Raw genomic sequence first — 20,543 nt, 5'->3', positions numbered from 1 at the left:
TTATATCTTGAATGCCACGGAATATGTTCATTGCTATTGACCGTTTGAAGTAGACGCGCATAGCTCAAGGATATCTACCGCTTTTTTTTTTGTAATAGTAATAATAATGCACACACTCTACATAACCCTGCACTAGGGAAACCCTATCTCGTGGGTGCCATATACACATACATAGACAATCACAAATTACACCCAAATCACGAGAGAAATAAATGTAGGCCATACCACAGTCCGGCATGGTAACCGTTCGGCCACAGAGGCAGTTTTTCTTCCTTTCTTTCAGCTGTTAGATGGATCTACTAAATATTTGGTTTTGAAATTGTTTGTGTAGACTTGCACAGATTAGACGGTATCTTCTTTTTAAATGACCAATAAGGAGGAGGTTCCCAATTCCACTGTATTTTTTTGTGAATATGTTACTTGCTCTTTTGTGATCCTATTTGTAAACCGATTTTGATGATTCTTTAGTGTTGGAAAGAGGGGTTTTTTTTTATACAAAAAATGCGCATTTGACCTCCATCTCACTTGATGGAAAGTGACGATGTAGCATGCACACCTAAATACTGCCTATTCGCTCTCGCCTTGAAAATGTCCAGGTTACGTTACGTTTAGTGAATAGGTCCGCAGACAGGGAATTCCAGTCTCGAGCCGCTGGTCATATAAACGTAGAAGCGAAACGCCTCGTGCGAATCCTGGGGATATCCACTACATAGGAGTACCTCAGTATTGATCCCATTTAAATTTGAAGAAAATATTCCACCTTTACGGGTGGCAAACTTGGGGATGAATCCGGTTTCGCACACTTTCCGGTAACCGATTTTAATAATACTTGGCAAATAGATGTGATTTCTCGAAATTTTGATGTCGGTTTTTTTTATAAAAAATTTGTTACGTCTCGTATAGTTTTGTATATCACAATTTTTTTTCTTATTATTGATGATGTTGTGTCTATTGTTAATTATATATTGTGCACTGTATAAGTAGATAAAAATAAACTAAAATTTATACCAAACGTGTAGTTTGTAAGTAAACAAAACGCTGAATGGTGGGTTTTGTGGTACCACGATACTCGATGCATACATACGATACATGCGTAATGGTGACGTAATTTTTATACTGCCGGGTAGAACATAACTACAATATCTACATTAATTTTCGACGTGTATCTCAACGAAGATTTATTTTATACAGTCATCGATGAGAAACTATAAATTTAACATACATATTAACAACCTTGTTTGACCTCATATGTTTACTGATTAAACATTTCCTAATTCGCTATAGTGCTATATTAATGAGGAGTGCCAAACTAGGCAACCGGTTCCGAAATACGAGTTCAAATATTGCGTAGAATGTTCTCTTCTACTCGACAGTAGCACTAACACAGTGTATAGTTTTTATAAAGTACTTGCTGATGACGGCCGGTTTAGCTAACTTTCACTTGGTGGCCGCCAGCTGGTGTACCCCCTCTCATTTCCTACCCCACCTCTCGAAGCCTTACTCTACAAAGCACTGTCTTACATTCACGATATGAGCAACATTCTTAAGGCTATGGTGCCGGCACAACACAAAATTGGCAAGACGAATTACCGCATCTATTTTTGAGATATGTAAACTTCAGCTTGAAGTTATGAAATCACAATAACCTCTTTATTTGTAAATTAATTACTAAATGCTTTAAGTATAGTGACTTATTAACCTCCTGAATTAAGTAACGCACTTATAAATGTCATATACAGGGTGTTATAAAATGATCTGATCATATTTCAACAAGATACTGTTTCTGATTATTTATTATATTATTAATAGATTACTTTATTTCGGTTTTGAAGGGTAAGGGTCCTGGTGAAATTACAGGCACATGGGACTTGTCAACTTATATCTCAGGGTGACGGGCGCAGTGGCAATGCCCCTCAGATATTTGCGATTTAAAGCTCTGAGTGGCTCTGCAACGTTATGGTGTGGCTTACCATCAGGCGCACGACATGTCCGTCCCGTTACTAGATATTATAAAAAAAAAAGATAACAAAGACGCGGATACGTACAGGTTCAAGAGCACGTCAAGCTTGACACTTAAAAGGTAAGTTCAACTTTATACCGCTTGCTATAAGAACGCTCCAAAGTCTAAAGTGCTAGTTTAATATCATCTTGACTGGACATATAATTCTAGGATGAATAATTACTTTACTGCCATTTTAACTAGAAAGCGTTACTTTTAGTAGAGCTCCTTGAAAAAGAGTTCGTGAAATACTACCACTTTACCTATTTCTACCGCCAATCAGAGATGTGAGCATTAGATACTGGATTTCGGTTTTGAAGGGCAAGGGTGCTGGCGAAATTACAGGTACATGGGATTTGTCAAGTTATGTCTCATGGTACAGTGGAATCAATTCGAGCAGTCTTTTTCGCTCCTATTTTGCATTCTTATCTTGCATAACATAAAGCTCAAGCCGATTGCGTGTTCATAAATATGGAGACCCCTTATTTAGATGATTTTTCTTCCCGTCCTACTGGTATGTAAAGAGTGAGTGAATTTTTTGCGTCTAATTTTTGTCGTTATTCGCTAAGGAAAATAGACATGCAATTTTGTAATCTATTTCCTGAACGTAAATAAACTTGTCTTACGATGTCTATTACACCACTATCCACTTGTCTCGGCCGATTAGCCATGTAATTGCCAAAATTACATACCTGTTATGGAGTTTGCAAAACACTACACTTGGCGTTAATTAAGTTCACTAGTTACAATCGCCTTTTTCACTTTAAATTAAGAATCAACAGTAGAATAATAGTAAAGTAAAGGCATCATTTTTTGCGAATGAACTTTTGGTTCACTGTCCGTTAAGGTTAGTATTTTTTTATTATACCAAATGACGCGACGAATAAGTCGTGCGCCTGGTGGTAAGCGACACGCCTATTCATAACAGTTGCAGCGCCACTCAGAGCTTTAAATTATAAATGCCACTGCGCCTGTGACTTTGAGACAAAAGTTGACAAGTCTATTTGCGCCTGTAATGTCACCAGCACGCTTGACCTTCAAAACCGAAACGCAGTAATGCTCACATTACTGTTTGGTAAGGAGGCATTCCTCCCCTGGAGAAACATTTCACAAGGAGTTCCACAGCTACTGAAATTGTAATAGACACATTTCGATTGCTTATGGAAAAATTTTGCTTTTAAATATTGAGCATAGTTTTAAAGAAAAAACACAAGTAGTATAAGTAATGAATACATCGATATCATTATAAAACAAAGGCAGTCACTGTCTTTAATGGTCTTTACTTTTATTATTTAAATAAAGTATTTTCAAACAAAATCTTATTTAGAATATGAAATAAATAAGAACTGTGGCCACCTATAAATTACTTTATAATCAACTGGGCGTTAATTACTAATTACGGTATTTCCAATCCATACTTAAGTAGCTTGCGTGTGGTCCATCCTATTTAAAACTTCAGTCAACTGATGATGAATATATGTAAAGTTAAAAAAAAATCTTATATCTAGTATTTTTTAATGTAAATGAGCGAAATTTTAAATTACATCATCTATGGCTAATAAATCAATCTGTAATCATCGTACCAGTGATGCAGCCAAGCGGAATATTGTACGTTTATTTGTCAAGTGACAAGGTTAACTAATCTATTCATTGATTTCGGCGTCTTTGCAACACCCGATTACGAGACAAATGTCTTCTCTAAAAAAGTAGGGTTTATCTCCATCGTCACGCTTGGTATGCGGCTTGATTTCAGTGAAGCTCGTAATGTAGTCTGATGTACGTAATCAACTAGAGGACTGGAGGAAGTATGCGCCATGAGTAATTGTTTCGTTAGATATTTCATAGTTTGATGTTCTTTCATATGATAAGATGTTGTTTTGCAAATGTTTTCCGAGACGTAGTTCTTAAAACTCTGTCCCAGCGTTAGAGTTTGAGTAATTTTAAAACCATTCAGGTGTATATAGAGCTCCTTGTCAAAGATTTCGTCCAAAAAAGTACTACCACCTTGTCTTTTTCTGGCGCCAATCAATAATGTGAGCGTTACTACACGCACACAGGTTAACTTTATGCTTTATGCTTTATTTACGGGTGCAACGGCAGTACCCTTCAGGCTTTTGCGATTTCAAGCTCGGAAACACTGATAGGTAGGCGTGGCGTATAAATACTATTATAAAGAAAAACGGACAAATCAACTCCCTCGATATTGGATTCTATATTATGTCCAACGAATATCATAAATCTATATCTAAAAATGTTTCTTATTACCTCTTCAGCAGTTAATCAAGCTTCATGTTTGATTATTAGTAGTAGAACTCCTTGTCATAGAGTTCGTCCAGGGAAGTACTGCCACCGTACCTATTTCTGCCGCCAAACACTAATATGAGCATACTGCGTTCCGGCTTGAAAGGGTAAGGGTGCTGGTGAAATCACAGACACATGGAACTTGTCAACTTATGTCTCAGGATGACAAGTGTAGTGGCAGTGCCCCTAAGGGCGCGCTCAAATTAGCCGCTGTTAGACGTGCTGCAGCCGCATGACGGCTGCGCGACTATTACTTTTCATACAATTTTTAGAAGCTCTGCAATCGCGCAGCGGCCGCGCGACAGTCGCGCTGCAGCCACGCTCGTAATCGAGCGTGACTGCAGCGCCGACCGATCATCATCTCACTAACCGAGTCACGGTTAGTGAGATGTACATGTTAATTGTTCAAATTGATCACGATGGATGAAAATCAAATTGAAGAATTAGTGGAGAATGTAAAACATCACCCTGCAATATGGTATAGTAGTTCCGCTAGTTATTTCAAACGACTGGATAAAAAGGCATGAGAAAATGTGGTCGTACTTTAGCAACGCGACGGTTGCAGCGCGTCAGTCGCGCGGGTGCAGCGCGTCCTTCGCGCGGCTGCAGCGCTTCTAGCAGCGCCTAATTTGAACGCGCCCTAAGATCTTTGCGATTGTGAGCTCTGAGTGGCACTGCAACTGTTATGGATAGGCGTGTCGTTTACCACCAGGCGCACGACGTGTTTGTCCCGTCACTTGGTATTGTAAATAAAAAAACATCCAAAATAGGATCGAACTTCGTTGGTACGAGACGCGCTTACAGGACTATGCTCTTAAGAAAAAATCTGCTCTATCAGCACTTTTTATCAGGCGATATCGAAGTCAACACACTTGTTTTATATATATAAAAAAGAAAACTAAATATCCAGCTACTTTTTAGTTGTATAATGCCGCAGCCTATTTCCCACATTTATCCCTTGACCTAGTTCTAGGACACCAAATAGAAAAAGCATCGACTGGTGATGTCAGTGTACCGAGGGACATCTGATTATACCCGATAATATCGCAATGCTATAATAGTGTTGCAACGCAAAATATACGAAATTTAAGATTATAAGATTAATTTATTGGTGAACACAAAATTTTATTCTCTACACGTCTTAATAAAACCGTCGTTAGAATATTTGTAAGAAACAATTAAAGATATCAACTTAACTCAAAATGAGACTAACTTTTTGTGAGCTAGTTCTGAACAAAACAGTCCTTACTAAGCAAAATATTTTAACCGACTTCAAAAAAAGGAGGTTCTCAATTCTACTGTAGGTTTTGTTTTATTTATTACTGTTATTATTTATTATTATTATTTATTTTAGACTCTCGCCTCTCCCAAGGCCTAAAAGATTAATTTTGAATTTTTATATGGGAGAGGCGGTATTTCCCGGCACTGGCACAGTCGGCCGGGGTCAGGGACTCAGGCTCAAGAAGCGGCGAACAATAAATGCCGTATCGACAGAACCGCTTTCTGCAAGTCGCTTCCAGCACAACTGGAAGCGACACGCCACAGATATCCAATCGCCTCAAGCTGTTAGAAAGGCTGACTGGAATTAACCCGTTTGCAGACAAAACAATTGGGATTATTTCAGTGGAAGCTACATCCCACATGTCGGTGATCTCGTGCGCCAGATCGAAATACTTCCGGCGTTTCTCGGTTTCGGCTTTCACGAGACCCTCATCATTCGGGATGGTAACGTTCCACAAGAAATATGATTTCTTCAATTCATATTATTATTATTATTATTTTATATGTATGATACGTTTGTACGGCATTGGTGAATCGATTTTGATAATTCTTTTTTTGTTGGAAAGAGAGTACCTCGGTAGTAGTCCCATTTAAATTTGAAGAAAATAGTCCACCTCTAAGGATGACAAACTAGGGGATGAATCCGGTTTCGCGTACTTTCCGGTAACCAATTTCAATAAAACTCGGCAAATAGATGAAATACCACGCACCTTTGGGGGCGGTTTTTTAGTCCCCTGTACTGATATTATTAAATATGTATATTTGGAAAGTAGGAAATTGTTTGTGTCTGTAATAAACTTGAAGCTATACACTTTCACGGGAAGTGAGTAATTCGTTTCTCATCGATTCTGAAAAAATGAAAACATTTTTTTGAGTTAATACACTATATATAACCATAGTGCAACATGTTATCCATACTAGAGTTGTGATTTGCAGTAGGTACGATATTTACGAAATCATTGTTACGTACGCCATTTGATCGCTTATGTCGGTGTAAGATCTGCGCAAGAGAAAAGTAGGACTATCTTATATCATAACATTGCTTAGTGCTTAGTAACAAATAATTCAATATGTTAATTGACTGAACCATTTACTCAACGGTATTTAAGAGGCGTAATTAAAATAACACTAATAGTGGTATCATACTTATTTGTATGAGAAAGGTACTGAAAAAATAATTCTGTCAGTAGTGTTACGACATGAACATGAAGCAAATGCGATCCGAATTGCGGGCGAACAAGCGAACACTCTTATTTTATTATACAACATAACACAGCTGTTTTGAGAGTTTTTTAAAGGATATAATATGTATTTCAACATAAAATTATACAAGTATTGCGACTTAAGTCTTTAGAACATCCTAATGAATGTTCTTTTAAAACTGTTTATATATTATTCGAAATATTCTAATTATCCGATTTGTAACTACTGCTTAATCTGAATACCAAATTTAACGGATATCCGGATAAAACGAATATTCGGATATTCGCATTGCTAGCCCTAGTAGTGTCACTAGTGTCAACTGTTAGTTTCGCCAAGGTATTATAATATTTATAAACATCGCGTATTTTTATTTTTAAGTACCTATAATATAAGAACATAACAAATAATAACTGATTACTAAATAATTATATCCCTAGAAAATATATGGTAAAAAGACTTTTGCGATTTCTGATATTTCGAGTACTCTTACTTCAGTTGATCCCATAGAGACTATTGATCCTTACCAGAGACCGGATCGAATAGCATAAAAAAAGTATTGTAAAAATTGCCTTTTATCTTGCTGACAGTACCATTTTTTCAAAATCTGTGAATGTCAATCAAAATATCTTCAAAATTCATCGATAGTCTTGTAGAACCATTTTCCTGTAACTAAAACGATTAAGGTGACTGGTCTTGCTGCCCCGTCTCAAATTTACACTATGCAAATAAATAAGTTCAAATTAACTTTTAGTCATTACAAATCAATATTAAGACAATAAAACTGAAAATAATATTGTTTCCATTGCATCCGTGTAACTATTTTAAGATTGCTAAATTTGACATAAGAGCAATATTACTTTAATGTTAAAGTCGCGTCATGGTATGAATTGAGTGAATGAATAGTCACAAAGCTGCCAATAAAACATCATAGTTTTAACATTACAATAAGCTTACTTTAAGCGCGTTATGGTACGAAAAGTAAATGTAAGGTTAAAGTAATATTGTTTTAAGAGATTGTGGTAGGCCCCCAGGTTTCCTCACGATGTTTTCCTTTTCGCACATAAATTCTGAGAAACTCTGAGGTGCGAGCCCGGATTCGAACCCACGGCGTCTGCTTGAGGCACTAGGTCAAACCATTAGGCTACCGTGGCTTCATAATTTAAGTAATACTAACTTAACAATTAATACTTACAGTGATATCATACTTATTTGTATACTATGAGGTACTAAAAACATGACAATATTTCATGAATTGCACATTCTAACTCATTTTTTGTACGTATTACAACGTAATTTTATAGTTTTCACAGACACACATTTACAGAATGTTATAGTAATAGTGTAATATTTTACAACTTAAGTCAGTAAATAAGTCAGGGTTATTTTGAACTATTCCTTTATGTAATAGATAGGCTCGTACTACTTTTATTCTGGAACTTCATTTGAAGTGAACTACAATGCGAACCCTCTTTTTAGAAGACACCACACACTTTTCAGTAGCCTCTGAGAGGTCGTTCAGGACAGTACTGCCACCTTACCTATTTCTCCCGCCAAGTAGTAATATGAGCATTACTGTGTTGTGGCTAGGAAGTATAAGGGTGCTGGTGAAATTACATATATGGGACTTGTTAACTTATGTTTTAGGGTGACGGGCACAGCGCCCGCCACCAAGATTTTTGCGATTTAAAGCTCCCAGTGGCACTGCAACTTTTAGTGTTGGATAGGCGTGTCGCTTACCATCACGTGCATGACTTGTTTCTTCCGTCACTTGGAATTTAAAAAAAAATCAAATCTTTAATAAAGACAGACATACAGATAGACAGCTCACTCACAATACTTTAGTAATACAATTGCAAGAGGGGCGTGAATAATGTAAATATATATCTCTTCTATAAGTTATATTTAAAAAGAATAGTGAATGTAATAAATACTAAGTGTATATGTGTATAATATACAATCAAACGTTGAAGTCGTCGATATAGAAGCGGGCGTCCTTTGAAAGCGACTGGCGTTCGGACTGCGCTGGTGTGTCTCGTTGAACTCTTTTGTAATGGTAGAACGGTAACTGGATCGAGCGCTGTGTCAAATGCGCCTTGAATTATGCGATTGTATTATTTCGACTCTAATATTGTTCGAAAATTACTAATTCCCACGATTCAATATTCCTTCCATATTGTTTTATGAAGGTATTTTATTAAAGTGTACCTGCGTAGATTATTTAAGTTTTGAAATCAAACTTATTTAGTTATACCAATAAATACAAAAAAACCATAAATCGATCACGTTTACTCATTTTTTTTAATTATAGTTATGTAACTGCTATACGAGTATGTGTATATACATTGATGTAATATTTCATTGTAATGAATTTAGTTTTAAAGTTACTAAATAAGTAAACAAAAATTAAAATAATTAAGTGACAGTAGAGCTCCTTGAAATTCGTGCAGGGATTTTTTGTAACATCAGGTGTCGGGACCAACAAGTCGTGCGCCTGATGGTAAGCTATACGCCTGACCATACCAGTTGCAGTGCCACTCAGAGCTTGGAAATACTGCCTCCTTACCTATTTCTGCCATCAAGCAGTAATGTGAGCATTACTGCATTCCGGTTTTGAAGGGTAAGAGACACACGGCGACTTTGAACAGCCATGCAATCGCTCGTTTGTACCGTATATTCGCGCTCTTGCATCGCTGCTTAAATTCGCGCGCGTGTATAAAGGTAGCCTGAGAGAAGAGATTAGCGACTGCATCGCGTTTGTATCGTTACTAAAAATCGCCGTCTATAACCGCTCTAAGGATGCTGGTAAAAAACCTGTGGACTGAGAAATTGAATATAAGAAATGAAACCAACATGGTCAGCCGCGACTATGGGACTCGTAAACGAGCCCGAAACGTTGATTTTTTAAATAACGTATGCGTGATTTAGATCAGAAAAATATAGTTTCATTTCTCAATTGTCAAAGTTTACTTATTACAAAATCAAGTTCGTGACGTCATGTTGGTTAACATAATTCGACGTTTCGTAATCGCATTTGTCAAATTAAACCTGTATAATTATAAAATTATGTTTAATGCATCTATTCGACCTAAATTAAAACGTTTGGGATCAAAATATGAAGTTTGACTTGTCCAACACGGAAGAACTGCGAAGGAACAAAACAGGTTTTTTCCCAAATAAGTTATCTATTTAAGTCAGCTTCTTTGTTTAATCGATACTGTTCATGAACAGTAAAATTGACAAGCTAGCAAAATAAAATGCTAAGAAGTATATGACATGGAATCCTGAAGTTAATATAACTTTGTTTTTTAGTATTAAAAAAATTGTAAACAAAGAAGCAGTGATCGTAAACTTTTCTTTAGACTAAATTAAAAATACAGTAAAGGAAAATTCTATAAGAATTGATAACTAATGACAATGACACGATAATATGTTAATATTTAAAAAATTTCTTATTAATGTATATAACACTTTGTTTCTTTAGGTTTTTTACAGTGCAAGTTTTGAAATATATTAAGTTTGTAAAGATAAATAATTTTCATTTAATATTTACTGGATGTTACAACCAAAAACGTAACAATTACATAAATATTTTGTTTTACGGTTTTTATTAAATTGCTTTGCTTACAAAATGACAGAAAGAAATGACGCCTGACAAAAGGTTCAAAATTTCCTTCTAAAAAAACGAACTATACACAAGCAATCCATTATAGGTCCCGCTGCAGTGCACGAGTCTCTTAGGAGGTGAGAGACCCAATTCACATTTTACCAAAGAGCGTGAACCTTCATCACCATGAAACCTGCATCATTAGGATTTTAATTTTTTAATCTACTTAATTTGACTACGGAGTAAAGAGTGAAGTTGTAAAACGTATACCTACATTATTATAGATAAGTATTGTAATCCATAGGTAAGTGTAGTTCTACAAGGACGAAGACTGATGAAGGCGTACAAGTACGTCTCGACTCACGACTGTCTACGTACTCTGACGTAATAACATGCTAATCGTATTCCACTTTCTTCCGGTCAAGTGCCAATTGAAATGAACTTTCGCATTTTTTATCCGATTTTCTCAGAAGAATCCAGAAGTTACAAGCAAACAGTTTATGCGCCAAATGTCTTAGTAACTGTTCCCTCCAGTGAGTGCAACTAATTCTCTATAATTTTACGTAAGACATCTGTGTCTTGTCTATAAGTCAAGGATGTTTAAAACTTTTTCTTTTAACCGAAACTTGTAAAATCTAACTGTGCTGTGATTAAAGAACTATTCTAAGAAAATTAAACCAAGGTCAAATCATACAATTCAGGCTCATTGTTTGACAAAATATTATTAGATCAAATTCGTGTGAAACCTTGACGACTCTTACAATAGAGTATTGCGAACTTTCATAACGTATTTGGAACATACCATTAAACTATAATTATTTCTTAAATACAATTAGTGTTACGCGATAGCAGGTCGTATTTAGCAACCCCAGGTTATTAAACATTGCGTCTAATTAGTCGCGGAAATAACTATTCTTCAAGTGAGAACGACTGTCGGTCGGAGCCGGATGCGTGCGAGGTCTTAGGGCCGCCACGCTGCGCTGGTTTCGTAGCTTTATGGCCACAATTGAATTCCTAGGAAACGCTTATGTACCGCTCTACCAAATGTAAACTCGATTCATTGAAGTGATTGGTAGCATTTTATAGCATAAAAGGTCACCTCAATTTCTAAATTAATGGCCGCGAATATTTGACTCTATCTATACTATAGAGTTCGACGTTATCTAATGTCCTATCACTAATTCATTGTTATATTGCTATCTATAAACAAAAGAGTGTTAAAAGGCTCCATTAATTCACGAAGCAAATTACGTTTTGTCCTTGTTTCACATTCTTATTGTCTCCCATGCCTTTGCGCCTACATTCACTTTTATTTATGATTGCAAATGCGTAGACACAATGCTAATTTAGTTGTAAGTTCCTTAGAATTAACAATTGCTCGCGAGATTGGGCGTTAAAATTTTGTTTTCAACCCACTTTTATGGTAAGGTAATTTTACTAACTTTCTTCGCTTCTGAAAGCGAAAGTTGCTTCGACTCATAACAGCTTATTATTCAAATATGCTATCATAAGGTTTATTGGAAATATCTGTTTATACATCGATATCGACAATAAATGGTATCGCGAACATCAGCTGGATATAGCCTTTAAAATTTTGAAAGGCCAGCTCTCACCAAAGTGTAGAAACTTGCGGAGACCTCGAAAATATAAATTCAACTTACCGTTCAGTTTTTGGCAATCCAAGGAGGTATTCCCGATATGTGTGTATGGTTAATAGTGCCACTTCACAGAATTTAAGTTAGAGGTATGGTGCACACGCGAAGCACGTCGCTACGCATGGTGCGTCACTCGCGCACGTTACGTCGGTCGGGTCGCCGCGCGCTCACTGCCTCTGCGGTCTGCGCGCAAGCTCAGTACCGCTCTAACTTGACCCCTCACTTCTAGTTGACTCACCTGGGACCTCGCACTCCCGAGACAATGTATTTCTAAAAAGTTTTAATACTCCGCACATATCTGTGGCTGATCTATTGGCGTAACTAAAAGATGATGGAGTTGAGAAAACACGATTTGAAATTTTTTTAAATACTGAATAGTCTTATTGGGAACAACGGTATTATTTTATTTATATATAATTAGTTATTCACTTGTAAACGGCAATATGAAATTTATAGGTCTCATTCAGTAACCTTTTGAACTTGGAACAAATCTCGTTACTCAATTCCACCATTTTTGCGTATAGGACAGTATTTGATTTCATGTGCGAAATGTATGTATCGAAATCGAAATGCTTCATTGTACCACAAAACAAATTATGTATGTTAACAATAATATAAAATACTAGAATACAAAATCGAGCTTCACCATCAGCTTACACGCATCCACTGGTTAACGTTTAACAGGCAAAACAATAGTAGCTGGACTACTTAAAAAATATATATAAATAAAATATTAAGTACCTTATACAGTGTGTTGATTCAACTGGGACAGTATGGGGAAATCCGAATTCATAGATCAGACAACCTGCCTTAGGAACCAGTGTTTATTGTGAAAACAATTTTGGCATAGTCAATTTTTTGGTCAAGGGCGAGTTATCCGTTAAAAATATATAAAATGGATAGATTTCTTTTAATGCTGACCGACTCAGTTCCATGTAAGGATAATTTGATTGTACTCGAAGATAAAATCGTGAGAGCAGACGTAGGTGAAATTGAATATGCACTAAAAAAAATAATCAATTTTATTCATTTTTAGGGACAACTCGCGCTTGACCAATAGTTTTCACAAAGAAATTATAGTTCCTAACACAGCGTCCCTGTATCGCCTATAATTTCGGAGTTCCCCATACTGTCCCATTAAAAAAACACTGTATAGAGCATGTGTTATTGGCAAAATGTCTGGTAAATTTTCATCAATATAAAAATTAAATAAAAGGAACTAGTGAATAAAAGGCCTTTTAATAATCATAGCATCAAGTTGCCAAATGGGATACAGTTACAAAAGCGTTTTACTTAGAGAGGTGTGGCGGAACACGACTGACTGCCGTATCCTACTCCTAACTACATTGTGATGCAAGTACGTATTCACACACTCGATAACATTAAAGTTATCAGCTATAACAAGTAATTATTAAAATATTCAATTATGTCAGAAAAGTATGATTTCTTTCGAATGTTATGTAACTTACTCTACTTTTAATTTCTAAACAGCAAACACGAACAACTGACTTTCAACTAGATAGATAACATTAGCTAAATTCGTAAACCTCGTAACCGCCATTGACGGTCTTTTTATTATTTTTATTAATTATAATTTAAGTGACGGGACGAACAAGTCGTGCGGCTGGTGGTAAGCAACACGCCTGTCCATAACAATTACAATGCCACCAGAGCTTTAAATCACAAATATCTGAGGGGCACTGCCACAGCGCTCGTCACCCTGAGACATAAGTGGACAAGTCCCATGTGCCTGTAATTTCACCAGCACCCTTGCCCTTCGAAACCGGATCACAGTAAAGGTGACATTACTGCTTGGCAGCAGAAATAGATAAGGTGACAATACTACCCTGGCTGAACTCTTTCACAAGGAGCTCTACGCCTATTTACTGTTGTAGAAGGATACTGTTGAATAAGATAAATAAACAGAATTACTAGAAATAATTATATAACAATCTATGACTATACCTTTACAACTAAAAAAGGGGTATCGTCCAAAAACGGAGTTACGCAGTTTTCAAATTTAGCCGACGATAAACTCTTTATTCACTAATATAACACAAATATATATTTCATACAAAAGAAAAACTAAAACATTTTTGCCATATCAATGAAATGGCGCTGACTCAGCATATGCCAGTTCCCTAATGCACTGGCTAGTTATTTGTAAGCAATAATGTAACAAACGACTAGGAGTGACATTGTTCATTGAAATAATAAATGCAATAAAGTGTGAATAGTGCATCAAAATAACTTATTCGATATGTAAGTGCATGTGTGCACGGAGCTAAGTATTTGTATTTTGTGTTTGAAGGTAAGTAAAAATCATTTTATAAATGTATATTTATTAATTGTTTACATTTTGTTAAGTTTCTAAACAAATGGACTATAGTGTATAGATTTTAAGACTTTCGTGGTTAATCACTAAATGATTATCACTAGTATCAGGTTTCTTACCACGGCATGACTTCTTTTTATTTTCCCGATATTTCGGAACGGTTGCACGCTCCATGGTCACGGGTTGACTGAGTTGAGTCGTTCGAATAAAAAGAAGTCATACCGTGGTAAGAAACCTGATACTAGTGATAATCATTTATTGGACTATAGTGTAATAAATCAAATATTTTTTCACCAAAAACAGTAAATAGGGGAAATGAAAAATAATAACAGCAAAACTTCAACAAACTAGACATATTTTTGTAGCTAACTAATTAGGTCACACTTAGTGCCTTGTAACTTAACCCGTTCATGGACAGTACATAAATAGTAACGCACTCCCAAAATGTCTCTACTTGGTGCCGTAGGCTTATATTGATTTATTATAATATTTTATACTTCGTCACTGATGGCTGCTCCTCCTGGTCCCGTCAAAATTCTTGTATAAAAGAAAGTACGGCTATGACAGTACTAGGATGATTGCCGTTGTGTCATATTGAATTAGTTGGTACTAAAAACATATGCGTTTTAGAGAAAAAAATTGGTTAAAATTTACTTTTGCTCTTAGAAACTTCAATGGCACTTGCATATTTATATCACTTCATACAAATACGTCGGTGTGCGTCCGTACTGTCTTAATGTAACGTGCACAAATGAAAATAATTGAATATTGTTATAATTATTACATTTTCATTGAATTTTATTAGTACCTTGTTGATACTTCTCTATGGAAAAGTAGTAGGCGGCAAGTACACAGAAAGCACTTGGAAATCACATTGTAAAGCTCGTAGTTGTTTTTAAGACTTCTATTGCGAAACGGGGTATTTCGTAGTATCATATTCTGATACCTAATTTTACGTTAAATGCCGTTACTGTCTAGGAACTATTAAATGACATTTAAGTGACACTTATCTGACATAGCGTAATCGAAATTTTTAGCTAAATTGAGGTATTAATATATCTGGGATCAGCGGTTTTTGTATATCTTATATAGTTTCAGTTTTATTGTTAAACAAAATCAGCGTACCTAATTGACATTTTTTTAGAGATCTAGAAAGTTACCGAAATCCAAATACCTTACAAGGAGGTCGAAATACGAGTCCATACTTTATGGTTTTTTTTGTATAAGTACTTTATCCATAGACAGTTGTAAGTTTCTTTAAAATACTTTTAGTATAAAATCTTATGATCCCAACTTCTTGAACCGTACAGTGGACCGCCTGGGTACAGGAGAACTTTGCTCGTCGCTGTCTCCAGCTGAATCATAACCCCTGTTAGTGTACACGGCGCCCGTTAACCGCTGGTTTGGCTGCATACGGTTTACCTGGAATAAACTGACTATTATTACATAGTTCAAGTTATTTTTGGATTGAATTTTTGGCGCTAGTATTGAACAAGTTAAAATAAAACACTTTAAAAAAGTACCGTTGATCTCCTAGAGGGCAATCGTTCTTCTAAAGATGTGGACATTGAAAAGGGCTCGTAACTGGTAATAGGCTCTTGTCGAGGTTTAATTGTGGAACGGCGTTTCTCTATTTTCTCTTTTAGAGATACTCCTTTTTCTTCCAAAGCTTGCAACGTCAAACGTCGCGTCGTTGCGTTGCCGGGTAGAGGAATCGAAACATCTGAAATCAAAGTCCGTATGAAATCACCAACAATCGACGACCTGTTATTTTACCTTATGCGAAAGGTGTTACAGACAAGATTGGAAAATTCCTCAGGCGTGCATCTGTCAAGACCTATTTGAGGCTATCAGCGCTAAAGTGGTGTAACCTACATTCAATTATTTTTTCGACAAAATTATTTTTAACGATACGTACATAAACATAACATAATTATTTTATATTTAGATGCTATTGTAATTTACAGGATACATGAGTTTACAGGCTTAATTACAAGTAGGTACGGTCTCTCTTATATTGGATAAATGAAGCGAAGTATTTCTATCCGTGTCAAAGATAATAATATAGCTGATCTCATTCCACCGAATCGACATACCATACCAACCCAAAATACTCGGACAGTAAAGGTACTTCCATCAGCTTTTACATCTCTCTTATATTTATACTTATATCTTCTTATACTTATATTCGGTGGAAATAGTCTAGATTGACGAGGATGAGCGCGGTGAGAATTGAATTATTTGTTGATGTAATATTAAACCGTATTGCTGCCTACATAGAGAATTATACTCTACAATGGAAACACGATGTCTCGCGCGAGCACACGAATGCACACACGATCTCGCGCGAGCTCGCTTTGCATTTTAATATCAATCGCGAGATTGTGGGATACGTACGATTTGAGATTAAAGAAAAGATGGCTTCGTTTGATTGTTCTTCCGTTACCATATTTAATAATAATAGTTTACGGAACATGTTACTTCAGCCGCGTGTTTATAGCTAGACGAACTGAACATCATGGAATTCGTCACTATTCATAACTACAGCTATTAATGGCAATTTTTGGTGGAAATAAGCCAGCGAGATTTCAAGTCTCGTCTCGCTTCGCCGGTGAAAACCACCTTAAAACAAGTTTAAGGAGCACGAGCAACACGAAAGCGGTTATAGTTTTACAAGAGAGTTAGCTCACTGATGTTTTTATTGTTGTTATTTATGGAGTTCTTAGGTTTACACGATTACTATACATTGGAAATAAAACCGTTTTTTCGCCTCTAAATCGTGTATATTTGTTTTACTTTACTAATAAACCAATGTTTAGGGTTTTTCACAAGTCCTATAATAACTTTATGTCAATTGTGTAATGTATCAACTATAGTATGAATCATAATAATTAAACATCGAGTATATAACTAGAAATAGAGATGAAATGTCATTTAATTTGTTTAAAAACTTTTCTGCCAAATCATTACGGTGACAACTGCGCTCCGATTGGCCAGCCCGAATTCGAAACAACTGACGGGTGTCGTCAATGGTTTCACTTCGAATCGACCAGTTTAATTTGCGCTTCGCTATAATGGAGGAATAGTTAGAGGTATATCCTTATTACAATAAATACAGAATATTTTTGGAATATACGGAGACATACACACAGGTAAGTTGTTTTGCGCTGTACTATTTCAGCTTTCTAATTTGTGATTTCAGCGCAAACGAGAGTTGATACTTAAAAGTGATATAAGGCCCATTTGCCTGATGAATTGCTAGGGATAGATGACCCTTATTTCGTCTCTATTTCTGGTTATATACTCGATGTGATTAGATGTCTCAAAATGTAAACAAAGAAATGTCATTGTCAAAGTGTAAATGCAGGTGTGCTAAATCTTGTATTTTTAACGTGATTGGAAAAGGAGGTTCTCATTTTCTACAATATTAATTATCTACTTCAAAACATTAATAATAAACAAAACTTTAACAACAACACACAATAATTTATACGCACTACTACTACTACGAGACAAAAAAAAACATTCAAATTCGAGAAACGAAGCACGAATAATATCTATGATTATTCGTGCTTCTTGCCTTTTATTATAATTGTATTAAACGAAATTAAGTAAAAATTTATATTGCAAAATGTGAAGTTTTTCAGATTACAGCTTGAAAAGAGCTCTAATCGATTATTACCGTCAAAAATAGAAAACTATCATTTAGTTATTCGTTATGCAAGGCTGCAAAGCTGTTGTTTGACGCGAGTGAAACTTGAGCAAGCGAAGGATGCTAAGATTGCAAAAATAGAGCAAAAATGGAATCCTGAGCGTAGCGAGGGTTTCAAGACACGAGACGCAAAACAACTTTGCTGTCGAGCGAAACACACAACTTTTCACCTCACTATTATGGTAGATGAAAGAAAAACAGTTGAACTATAACAAATCAGTTTTAATAAACAAAATTAGTTATCGTTGTCAATTTAATGTCAACAATAATAAGAATAAAATATATTAATAAAATATACCAACGGATTTATATTACATAAAATAATGTACGATAAATCGCGTAGGTGAACTTGTCATTACGCTTTTCTTTCATCGAAAAAAAAAGGTACAAAAACGTTTTCCACGCTAGCGAGGAAAAAACGCTTTGGTGCACAGATTTCTAATGAGAAAGAAAGTCTTTCCGAGCTAGTCAGGTAAAAAATGTATTTATTTTTTGCTCGGTTATTCCCTTTGTTTACATTTTAAACATCTAATTATAGATATGATACGGTAGCTGCGGAATTCCCGAGACTGGGCGAGAATTCTCTGGAAGACGCGCGACCTGTTTCTTGGCTCGTATCTAGTTTGTACGTTACAGAATTGACATAAAGTTCATTATGCTATGGGTGCAAAAATCCGTGCCGCAGCAATATAAATTGGGCCTTAAATAACTTTAAGGCCCAATTTACATTGCTGTGTTTTCATTATTAACTTACCTCGACCTAGGGTAGTTAATCTCCGTTTAAAGGTGGTGTCCAGGTTGACAAAGTTCTGCTTCGCCTCTCTTGCCTGTTCCAGGTGATAGACGGTATTTCTCTTGGTCACGTGACTTTCATTCAGACCAGGCCGGCCGGGATCATCGGTCAACCTTTGTAAGTCTTTAGCTATATTGATAGCGTGCTTCGTTAGGAGAGCTTGTCCGGTCATTTCTTCGGGCTGTTGGGAAAGTTTGTAGTGAACGGATCAATTAATACTACTATTGACCTAAAACTACATTAAAAGTTCTGATTATATATATTTTTTTGTTTTAGCAAGCATTCTCTATATAGCCATCAGCTTATACAGGCAACAAATAATTAAGAAACTCAAAACATAATAATATTTAAACCCTTAAATAGTTTATGTTCTCATGAATTTCCGAAATTCGTGCTTTCGATGTTTATAAAAATTATTAGGAAGAATTTGTATTTATTATTCGTAAATTTCTTAGTACTTATGTAAATAGTTTTTGATAATATAGTGGTCCCCAAAATAAATTACTTTTAAGAAAAAGTGTAGGACAGTCAGAATTCTTCTGACTGTCCTACGCTTTCGATGTTTATAAAAAATATTAGGAAGAATTTGTACTTATTATTCGTAAATTTCATAGTACTTATGTAAATAGTTTTTGATGATATAGTGGTCCCCAGAATAAATTATTTTTAAGAAAAAGTACAGGACAGTCAGAACATTTGAGGGTGAGGGAATGACGGTAAGGGAATGACGAATTTAAAATAAATCATGAAAAAAAAAATTTTTTTTAATTTCTTTATCGTGTTTTTACCACAGGATTTCTTTAATTTCGCTAAAACACATTTTATTTGATCGAATGTTTAAAATTTAAAGGTTATTTTTACCAAATGTGTTGATTTAAAGCACAGAACGTGTTTGATTATGGAACATGGGACATAGCGATTGAAAGATTTTGGGGATATTTTTATATTATTATTATTATTTAAATAGAATAATCAATATTTTATGTAGACATTAGTAGCAATTGAAGTATAATTGCTAATAAATATTAATTTCACGGCAATAATCAAATACTTTTTTTTATAAACCTAAAGGACAAGAATTTCGTGAATTCGTAAGAATTGCCCATAAACTAAAAATTTAATTTGTGTAAAAACAATAACTACAAAAACACGCCATTTTTCTTTATTGTGATTTTATAAGTATCGCTCTTCAATCTCCACAGATTATATATACTAAACCCCATTCTACAGTATTGCCAAGTCCATGTAACCAGAATAAAAAATTACTGTTGGTTCAGTAAATTTTTAATACTATTTAATTAAGTGACTAAGTTTCAAAAGTCCCCATATTCCCGTGACTGAAAACATCAATCACGACTCTCGAAAATGCCAAAAAGTCGTCGAGACTCGCAAAATTTTCGAGTAGGAGATTCCTTCAATGAAAGCCCTAGTTATTATATAAAACTTACCGCTCTAGTACAATACCAATTAAGCTGCACAGTCGAGAGCAGCTGCGTAAGAGTACCCAAGCGATGCATTAGCATAGCGACGAACTGTATTAGCATTACTGTCCCGAAGAAAACCAAGAATAGAGACCCGATCGGCTCTAGCTGCAAGTAGTCGCTGTCGATGATCACCTGTTGTCATAAATGTCATATTACATTTCAAATTGAGAAACATG

At 35.5% G+C, this 20,543-nt stretch overlaps 2 protein-coding genes across 6 annotated transcripts in view; both read right to left on the bottom strand.

Moving 5' to 3' along the window:
* LOC113233885 (chitin synthase chs-2) overlaps positions 1-12,205 on the bottom strand; it is a 37,703-nt gene extending 25,498 nt beyond the window's left edge. For all 4 annotated transcript variants that reach the window (XM_026469151.1, XM_026469165.1, XM_026469143.1 and 1 more), the window contains exon 1: positions 12,050-12,205. The gene's annotated coding sequence lies outside the window, so the exon portion shown is untranslated. The remainder of the gene's footprint in view (positions 1-12,049) is intronic.
* Positions 12,206-14,768: 2,563 nt separating this feature from the next.
* Positions 14,769-20,543, bottom strand: part of LOC113235651 (chitin synthase chs-2-like) — a 42,093-nt gene continuing 36,318 nt past the window's right edge. For both annotated transcript variants that reach the window (XM_026471480.1, XM_026471488.1), the window contains exons 21-24: positions 20,332-20,499; positions 18,845-19,064; positions 15,902-16,101; positions 14,769-15,800 (exon numbers count right to left, since the gene is read on the bottom strand). In XM_026471480.1, coding sequence (XP_026327265.1) covers positions 15,660-15,800; positions 15,902-16,101; positions 18,845-19,064; positions 20,332-20,499 — 729 coding nt within the window. In that variant the 3' untranslated portion in view covers positions 14,769-15,659. The remainder of the gene's footprint in view (positions 15,801-15,901; positions 16,102-18,844; positions 19,065-20,331; positions 20,500-20,543) is intronic.

Source organism: Hyposmocoma kahamanoa, unplaced genomic scaffold (assembly GCF_003589595.1).
Source record: "Hyposmocoma kahamanoa isolate Upper Pololo Valley unplaced genomic scaffold, ASM358959v1 102, whole genome shotgun sequence".
NCBI classification, from domain to species: Eukaryota; Metazoa; Arthropoda; class Insecta; order Lepidoptera; family Cosmopterigidae; genus Hyposmocoma; species Hyposmocoma kahamanoa.
The sequence above is the reverse complement of the archived record's forward strand: the minus strand, read 5'-3'. Positions and strand labels throughout refer to the sequence as shown.